Below are 9,351 nucleotides of genomic sequence, written 5' to 3'. Positions count from 1 at the left end.
AGTATTCATATTTTCATGTAGCTGGTCTTTGAACAATACTATTATGCATTAGATTTTGGGATGGATTGAGTGCATACTTTTCCTGAAAGCGAATTTCTTGTTTACCCACTAAACCAAATCCTCATAAAATATTTAATCATGTTTGTTATTCTTTTTTAGAATTTTGCTATCTTGTAGTACAAGTTTGCAAAGATTCTAATCATACAAAATATTATCTCTCCTGTGGAGATGACTGAGCAATTACTAATCCATCTGTCTCTGTCTTTCATCATTTTACAAAGCTTCAGATATTTGCCTCTGCTGCCAACTGCATTACCTCAGGCGATTGACTTGACTTGGCCACCATTTGTCCCTGATTATTATGTACTTATTTGCCTGGTCGTGCGGTGCATATATGATATATCTTGCAGCTAAGCGGCTGCTCCTCTACTCCTCCTTGTCGTCAGGCCGTTGCCGTGGAGCGGAGACCTGCGTTTTTGATACATAGAGCAGAGTAAGAAGCCCTACCCATGGTTGTTTTACTCATCTTGAAGTGGGGGAGAGGGAGATGATGGTTTGTTGGGGTTAACTGTGGGTTCCGCTTCTGCTCCAGCAAGTCTAATCTGGCCTCTGCCCTCTCTGCTCTCGTCCCTTTCTTGTTACTCACAAGTTGGCGTTTTAGGTAGGTCGTTGTCTGATCTCGTTCTGTCCCTCAGAGCTTTCTTTCTGAAAAGGGTAGAGGGCCCTCCGATCCATATTATTTGCCGTTTATTTATTACAAATTTGTACTAAATTAGCGACAATTAATATGGATCGGAGGGAGTATTTTTTGTTTTGAAACGTATTGTAAATTTCTTTGTCATCGGCTTTTCGTGTTAGAGGCCTTGGGGCCACACTTTCTTGGCGTGGCTTCGTGTTTGTGGCCGAAAATCTCATTTATCTTGGTGATCCGCTTTTTGGTTAACTTCTACGATTTTCTTCTAAGTTGATGCTACAGTAATTTTAACCTAAAACTATTAGTTCTGTATGGTTTAGCAGTTTATATTATGCTCTCTTCCTGCCATGAGCCCATGACAATGTTCGGCTATGATTATCCTGATCATATCATGTTGTATTCCTTATGAATTGGGTGATTCAATTGAGCGCTGGTGATTTTTCCACCATAGTAAGTTACCGGTAAGCGTTTCCATAAGAATATCACCTATATCGATTCCACTAGCATCACATTTTATTTCAGAAGTTCTCATGAAATCCAGTAAAGCAAGTAAATTGTTGTATGCATGACAACCATGTCTTGTTTCCAACTAGTTAGTGTAGAGAAGTACTGATCATTTCATCCATTCACCAGGAAGTTCAGTAGTTGAGGAATGGAGAAAAAGGCCCCCAAACCTTCATACAACTCTGCTTATGGTTACGGGAATTCATCAACAGGGTCTAACTCGAGATATGCAACTGCACCCCCGGGTTTGAGCCCGTGGTATGCCTCTTCTGCGGGCAACAATGTGCAGCAACCAGAAGCACAAGCCACTCTGCAGAGGAAGTACTCCAGGATTGGCGATGACTACCGCACTGTGACTCAAGTATGTATTGATGGCCTCCCCTGGCTCTCTAATTTTCATTCCCAACTTTTGATGAATGGTTTTCATCTAGATGTAGCTGAATGATACCATTCATCTTATTTAGTCATCTTATGTAAAAATTTGAATGCAAAGTATATTTAATAGGAATATTTTTATCTATAGGGGTTTCAACAAGTATAGAAACCATAATAGATTTTCATCAGCAAAGGAAGTTATCTCTTACTAGCTATAATTATTGCTCTTCCAACCATTTCAAAATTTTAGGTCATCCGCACTGCCATGTTCACCTTCCTTGTGCTGGCTTTGGTTTCATTAAGTCTTATGAGTGTATAAGTTGTACATCTCCGGTGAATGCATTTCTGATGGGCTTTCTTCTTTTACAGTCAGGACTTACCGATACTTCCTCCGTCCGGAATTACTTGTCGCTCAAACATATTAATTACTAATTCACTGAATGGTCAATGGTCCTAATACCTAGTTAAAATATGAGAAGCAGTAGACCTTAGACTAGCCACAGTGGGAGTAACTTCAGCAGTAACTTCGAATCCAACTCAGCAAATTTGCTTATGTGGCAATGAGTTAATGAGGAGAGAGATACTTGTAGTAACTTAGCTAGTTACTGTAACATCACATGTCTCAATGCAATATGAGTCTATAACTTAATAAATGAATCTTTGCATGTTATCACCCTTAAGTTACTACCCACTATGAAGGTAGTAACATAGTCTAGGGATATGTGTATGTTACTAATGTATGTTACTATCCATTATGGCTAGTCTTAGGCTAGTCATAGTGGGAGTAACTTAGGTAGTAACACAGCGCACTTCAAGAATTTTTTTCTTATGTGGCATGTAATTAATGAGGAGAGAGATGTTTAGAGTAACATAATATGTTACTGTAACATAGCGCTTCCCGAGAAAGGATGAGTCTACAAGCTAATAAATAAAGCCATCTATGACACTACTACTATGTTATTTTGCACTATAAAAGTAGCAACTTAGACTAGTGTCATATGTATGACACTACTATAAGTTACTCCCCACTATGACCAGTCTTAGTTTATATAGATTTTAGTTTTCTCCCACATCCTAGCCTATCATATTCTCAGCATTTATTTGAGTGACCAGATGATTTAATTATACAGTATGAAACTAAGTGTACTTAGCTTGACAAAATGTATAAATCTTACGCCCTATTCGGAGTATCTCCGCTCCACAGCTCCACTCCGGGAGCAGGTGGAGTTAGAGTGGAAAACGGCGGATTGCCTGTTTCCCGGCTCTCCAGCTCCCTGTATTTCGCGGAGTTAGCGGGATTCCGAACAGGGCCTTAGTCTCTTCGTATGGTTTTGTGATGATAAACTATTTTTCCTTGCATTTGCATTATATTTTTCCAAAGAAACTGCCATCTTCTATAAGATGTAACACTATTTACTTTTCCTTGCATTTTCGATACAGACCGTGGTGTCTGCAATCAGGCTTATGAACTAGTTAAGCTGATGGCTATAACAATCAAACATTTAAATCGGACATCACTTCATATTCTGCTACTACATCTGCATGAAACATAATTACTTGAAGTATTCAGATGGTGCTGTGGTAGTGTACTGTCATGTCATCAAAAACATCATTTCAGTTTTTTTGGTAACTTAAATGACACTGCCTTTCTATTAATACATGATTTTTCCTTAGTTCCCTTCAATTATTGTGAACTCAAGACTGAAATTGTACCTTATCTATTGCAGGTGACTGAAGCTTTGGCACAAGCCGGTCTTGAATCTTCAAACCTTATTGTAGGCATTGATTTTACGAAAAGTAACCAATGGACAGGTTGACAGACTCACAGTTGATCTTTCCACCTTCTGACTTTGGGTGCATATTTATGGTTTTTATGCTTTGCTTTTCTGGTGCACTGGTATAGCTATTGTTTACTACAGTTAGCTGGATGCTAGTTTGTTTCCCATATAATTTGTGATTTATTTTTAGTGAAGAAAGCCGTTTGGTCAATGGCTTCCCAACCTGTCTATTGTAAATCTTTTTTCAGGGGAAACCATAATATGCTAAGAAATGTCGTTAGTTAAGGAGAGCTAGCAATGAGGACATTGTACTTTAAGGATGAATGCACCCCATGTTGCTTCTGTATCCCATAATAATCTATATTAGACCATCACATTTTTCATTGAACTTGTTAAGCTTTTTTCATGTTACAGGAAAAAATTCCTATAATCGGCGTTGTCTGCATGATATTGGAAGAACTCCAAACCCGTATGAGCAAGCCATATCTATTATTGGAAGGACACTCTCGGATTTTGATGAAGACAATTTGATTCCCTGCTTTGGATTTGGTGATGGTAAGCTTATGGTTAGAGTTTTCTTTTAAATTGCTCGCTTGGTGTGTTTCCAATAGAAAGTGTAAAGGAATGGTATTGAATAAGAGCATCTCCAACAGCATCCCTATAATTTGGTGACCCAAAACCAGTTTTAGGTGTGGAAAGAAAAGTTTTTGGGTCACCAGAAATTTGTATGCTTTTCCGGCAGCCCTATAACTGGTGCCCTATAATTTGAGAACAACATGAAACAAGACGATCCGGCGGCAGGGGGGCCGGCAGGCAGATCCGACGGTGAGGAAGTGCGGGGATGGCGGCATGAGCGGATCCGATGGTGTGGAGCGTGGTGGGACGGCTGGAATTGGGCGGGACCGACTGGCACCGGCACGAGCTCGGCGACATTCGTGGGGGTCTCGGCAGTGGCCCCCAAGCGACGGAGCTCGGGGCGGCGCACGGCGGTTGGGTTCCCGCCACTGCATTTTTAGGGCAGCTACTAGTGCTGATGCAAATTTGCATCACTTGTAGCAATTTTTGCATCATGACCTTAAAATTTTGCATCACCATATATAGGTATAGGGCTGTTGTTGGAGGCGAATTTTTTATTCCAAAAGGCAATTTTTTGCACCACAACTGCATATTTAGGGCTGCTGTTGGAGATGCTCTAACGCTTCCCTTCCCTGCTGGCAGCGTCAACTCATGACAAGGACGTATTCAGCTTTTATCCAGAGGACCGCCCTTGCACTGGATTTGAAGAGGCATTAGAAAGATACAGACAAATCGTTCCAGCTCTTCGATTATCTGGTTTGTTTAAATAAACATTTAATGCAGATAGATCTGTTCTTCCTTTATTTTCATAAAAGTGAGTTCCCACACCCAAAAAATGTACTGAAATAATCTGGATGTAAACTTGCACAGGACCAACATCTTTCGCTCCAATAATCGAGACAGCAATTGGGATCGTGGACAGCACTGGTGGCCAATATCATGTTCTTCTGATAATTGCTGATGGACAGGTGCACCACAGTTTTACCAAGTTGTGTTTTTCTGAACGGCATCCTCTTTATAACCATTAAATGGTGGTCAGAAGAAATTCTTGCACAGTCTTATTTGTATATCATATCCAATTTTCACTCCGGCTAAAAGTTCTGCTGATAGGTTACTCGAAATGTGGATACACAGTCTGGGCAGTTAAGCCAACAGGAGTGGGACACCATTAACGCTATAGTGAAAGCTAGGTATCTGATTCAGGATTTTTAAGTAACATCTTGATGAGTCAAACCTCCTAAACAAATTGCACACAATAACATCTGTTTGAAAACATTCCAGCCAGTTTCCCTTGTCTATTGTTCTCGTTGGGGTCGGTGATGGACCGTGGGATATGATGCATAAGTTTGACGACAACATACCTGCTCGGTCATTCGACAATTTCCAGGTGATTGTCATACAAATTACATCTAACCGTTAGCTGTTTTTCTGGTTTTCAATAACTGAGGCGTGAAAGAATACTTGATCTCATGCAGTTTGTGAATTTCACTGAAATCATGTCAAAGAGCATAGCAGCTGACAGAAAAGAGGCTGAATTTGCGCTGTCAGCATTGATGGAAATCCCTACGCAGTACAAAGCAACACTTGATCTCCAACTCCTCGGGTATTCTATGGTCTTTCAACCTCACTGAGTCAAGTAGAACAATGCTTTGTGCTTGCAGAGACAATATTGCCATCTGACCGCTTTCTTCGATTCTTCCTCTGTTTCAGTCGTCGCCAAGGAATACCTCCAAGAGTTCCTCTGCCTCCGCCAACAAGGGCTGCTTCTTCACGGTCTACTAGCTCTGACCAACAGGCTGGTGTTTATTCACGGTCTAGTGTCTTTGGCCAACAAACAAGTGGGTTTCAGCAATCAGACAGTTTCAAACAGCGACAGCATGCAGCTACAAGGAGGCCTGACAGTTATTCATCACAAAGTTCAGAAAGCACACTTGTACATATCTTTTCGTGTTTACACCGTATTCCCACAATTTCATACCCAGATATGAATAAATCAAACTGTGCACTAAACCAATTTTATCTACACCGCCAAAAAACCTGATAAAATCTTTGTTAACCAATACTTTTGCATGTTCAGACTTGCCGAGGCTAAGGGTTATACAGGGGAACTATTAGGTGAAAATGCACTATGCTGTGGAAATGGTGTTTACAAGTTCCAAAAATTCTCAAATATTTTTCATTGCTTTGCAAGATACAAAAATGTTTAACATCAAAGTCGAAATACTTTGCAAGATACAAAAAAGGCAGATACTTATCACAAAGTATTTTGAATCTGAAGTTGGATTTTTTACATGAACATACCCTTCTGTAGTAGCCTCTTTTTTAGATATTTTTTTCAAGCTGACGCAGCACATCATGACAGAATTTGTGTATTTTTATTAGATATGCCCCTGGAACTTCAGTGACTGGAAATCCTATTTCACACAGCACTGCTAGTTAATTTTTGGTTTATCCTCGGTTCACTTCTGCCTGTAAAATATTTATGCTCTTTTTCAAATATAATACACTTTAGCTTGCTATTGTACTTTGACACATACACTTGCATCTTGTGCCCACATGCAGATCATGAAATAGTGTTCCTCTTCCTAATGCTGACAAAGTTTTTTTTTTGTGAATATAATGCTGACAAAGTTGTGCTAACTGCAAGACCCTCTAATTTTAGTGGAACAGGAACTAAGCCTTTGCAATTTTTGTGCTTGCAGTCATGCGCCATATGTATGGATAAATCAAAGGATCTTGCATTTGGATGTGGACATCAGGTGCAGAAAATATCCCCTTACTTTCCTCTGAACATTTATTCACAATTCTTGTTGTATATACTAATTGCTAACACGCGTAATTTAGACTTGCTATGACTGCGGGGAAAAATTGGTGCGCTGCCCTATGTGCCAGAAGCACATAACCACCAGGATCAGGCTGTACTGATCAAAAACCAACTTCCTAAAGCTTTTGAAGCCTATAGTGCTGTCAATACTGAAGAAGTTCGGTGCAGGATGTTCAGAATCCGCATAAATTTTACTTGTTGTCCATAAATTTAAGCGTTCTTACTGCAGTTGGAGTGCCTTCAATTAGCTGGTGATTTAAGGCCCTGCAGGGTTTATTCTCCATTTCCCGCAAGGGAAATGTGGATCGAACCGTTTCGGTAAAATTTCTGTGTTCCAAAAGGGCTCTTCCTGTCCATACAAGGCACTGAAGAAGTTTCCCTGGAAAATAATGTACATATTGCTTTCCTTTCTTTCTCTTGTAAATAAAATGAACAGTAGAGAAATTGTAGGATGAACCAATTTGGAAGTCATTTGCATTGTATATTAATTATAACTGTTGAATATTCAATTTTGTACTCATTTTTTTAGTATATATTTCATATATGTATATAATGTACATAGGGCGAACAACCTTGACGTCGGCTCTCTCTTTGGTGGTGGTGTGTGCAGCTTGTGTTGGCTGTGCGTTCTATCGAGGCTGTCGTGTTCCACGACGGTCGGTGAGGGTGTTTGTGCCGGTTTTCTGCTAATTAACCGGGCAAATTTTTTTTCGCGAATACGCAAAGCTTGTGTATCATTGCATTGATAGAAAGAAGTAGAATGGGTACAAAAGGGGCACAACACATAACACAAACGCATGAAGGCGTGTACATGGTGCCCAGAGCAGAGAGACATGGGATGAGAGGATACAACACAGCTAAATCAGCTAGACCCTAGCCAAGAATGGTAATGCCAAACCAACAAGAATTTCACCATCGTCCGAGCCGAAAACGGGGACACCTCGAGCGAGCAAGATAGTGCCTTCAGGAAGGAAGATGACGCCAGGACATCGCCACTATCTGGTCCGGGGGACCCGGACCTAGGGTTGTTGGGGAACGTGGTAATTTCAAAAAAATTCCTACGCACACGCAAGATCATGGTGATGCATAGCAACGAGAGGGGAGAGTGTTGTCTACGTACCCTCGTAGACCGTTCGCGGAAGCGTTATATCAATGCGGTTGATGTAATCGTACGTCTTCACGTCCAACCGATCCAAGTACCGAAAGCACGGCACCTCCGAGTTCTGCACACGTTCGGCTCGGTGACGTCCTCGCCTTCTCGATCCAGCAAGAGGGGCGAAGTAGTAGATGAGTTCCGACAGCACGACGGCGTGGTGACGGTGTTGGTGAAGAACAATCTCCGCAGGGCTTCGCCTAAGCACTACGAAAACTATGACGGAGGATAAACTAGAGGGGACGGGGTTGCCGGCACACGGCTTGGTGTTTTTCATGTCTCTTTGGTGCTAGCCCTACCCCTCTATTTATATGTTGAGCCCTGGGGTCGAAACTTGGAGTAAAAGCCTCCTCAAAGTCGGTTTCACCCGAAAGGCAAGAGTCCTTCTCGGACTTCAGGGCTAGACGCCAGGGTTCCCGGCGTCTACCCCCTAGACGCCAGGGTTCCTGGCGTCTAGCCTCTGGTCTCCGCAAAACTTCCTTTTGCACTTTCCAAAAGCCTCATGGGCTTTCCCCTTTGGCCCAGATAAAGTGTTCTCGTGCCCAAACATTTCGGGAAACATCCAGAACCCCTTCCGGTGAATTCCGGAACCCTTCCGGAGATCAAACACTACTATCCCATATATCAAACTTTATCTCCGGACCATTCCGGAGTTCCTCGTCATGTCCATGATCTCATCCCGGACTCCGAACAACATTCGGTCATCAACATACATAACTCATATAGTACTATATCGTGAACGAACGTTAAGCGTGCGGACCCTACGGTTTCGAGAACTATGTAGACATGACCGAGACACCTCTCTGGTCAATAACCAATAGCGGGACCTGGATGCCCATATTGTCTCCTACATATTCTACGAAGATCCTTATTGGTCAGACCGTATAACAACATACGTTGTTCCCTTTGTCATCGGTATGTTACTTGCCCGAGATTCGATCATCGGTATCTCAATACCTAGTTCAATCTCGTTACCGGCAAGTCTCTTTACTCGTCTCGTAATACATCATCCCGCAACTAACTCATTAGTTGCAATGCTTGCAAGGCTTATAGTGATGTGCATTACCGAGTGGGCCCAGAGATACCTCTCCGACAATGGAGTGGCAAATCCTAATCTCGAAATACGCTAACCCAACAAGTACCTTTGGAGACACCTGTAGAGCACCTTTATAATCACCCAGTTACGTTGTGACGTTTGGTGGCACACAAAGTGTTCCTTCGGTAAACGGGAGTTGCATAATCTCATAGTCATAGGAACATGTATAAGTCATGAAGAAAGCAATAGCAACAAACTAAACGATCAAGTGCTAAGCTAACGGAATGGGTCAAGTCAATCACATCATTCTCCTAATGATGTGATCCCGTTAATCAAATGACAACTCATGTATATGGTTAGGAAACTTAACCATCTTTGATCAACGAGCTAGTCAAGTAGAGGCATACTAGT

The 9,351-nt window shown here is 41.7% G+C and overlaps 1 protein-coding gene across 3 annotated transcripts; it reads left to right on the top strand.

Moving 5' to 3' along the window:
• The first annotated feature begins 343 nt into the window (after positions 1-343).
• On the top strand, positions 344-7,271 carry LOC125525266 (E3 ubiquitin-protein ligase RGLG2-like). Of its 3 annotated transcripts, none has more exons than XM_048690268.1 (12): positions 344-493; positions 1,328-1,559; positions 3,301-3,385; positions 3,766-3,906; positions 4,570-4,683; positions 4,798-4,895; positions 5,038-5,117; positions 5,209-5,314; positions 5,403-5,530; positions 5,638-5,843; positions 6,630-6,686; positions 6,772-7,271. In XM_048690268.1, exons 2-11 carry the CDS (start codon positions 1,347-1,349, stop codon positions 6,650-6,652), a joined length of 1,194 nt encoding a protein of 397 aa, XP_048546225.1. In that variant the 5' UTR covers positions 344-493; positions 1,328-1,346; the 3' UTR covers positions 6,653-6,686; positions 6,772-7,271. The 3 variants fall into 3 exon arrangements, with proteins under 3 accessions (XP_048546225.1, XP_048546223.1, XP_048546224.1); XM_048690266.1 differs by having other exon boundaries at positions 5,638-5,860; XM_048690267.1 differs by lacking the exon at positions 344-493 and adding an exon at positions 521-661 and having other exon boundaries at positions 5,638-5,860.
• Positions 7,272-9,351: the final 2,080 nt, after the last annotated feature.

This window comes from Triticum urartu, chromosome 7 (genome assembly GCF_003073215.2).
Source record: "Triticum urartu cultivar G1812 chromosome 7, Tu2.1, whole genome shotgun sequence".
In the NCBI taxonomy this organism is placed as follows: Eukaryota; Viridiplantae; Streptophyta; class Magnoliopsida; order Poales; family Poaceae; genus Triticum; species Triticum urartu.
The sequence above is the reverse complement of the archived record's forward strand: the minus strand, read 5'-3'. Positions and strand labels throughout refer to the sequence as shown.

Excerpts from the sequence above, each read along its gene's own strand:
- LOC125525266 (XM_048690266.1), top strand. The coding sequence starts at position 1,347 with ATGGAGAAAAAGGCCCCCAAACCTTCATACAACTCTGCTTATGGTTAC. Across the intron at positions 5,531-5,637 it reads CTTGATCTCCAACTCCTCGG|TCGTCGCCAAGGAATACCTC; the intron begins GTATTCTATGGT and ends CCTCTGTTTCAG. Across the intron at positions 5,861-6,629 it reads AAAGTTCAGAAAGCACACTT|TCATGCGCCATATGTATGGA; the intron begins GTACATATCTTT and ends TTGTGCTTGCAG.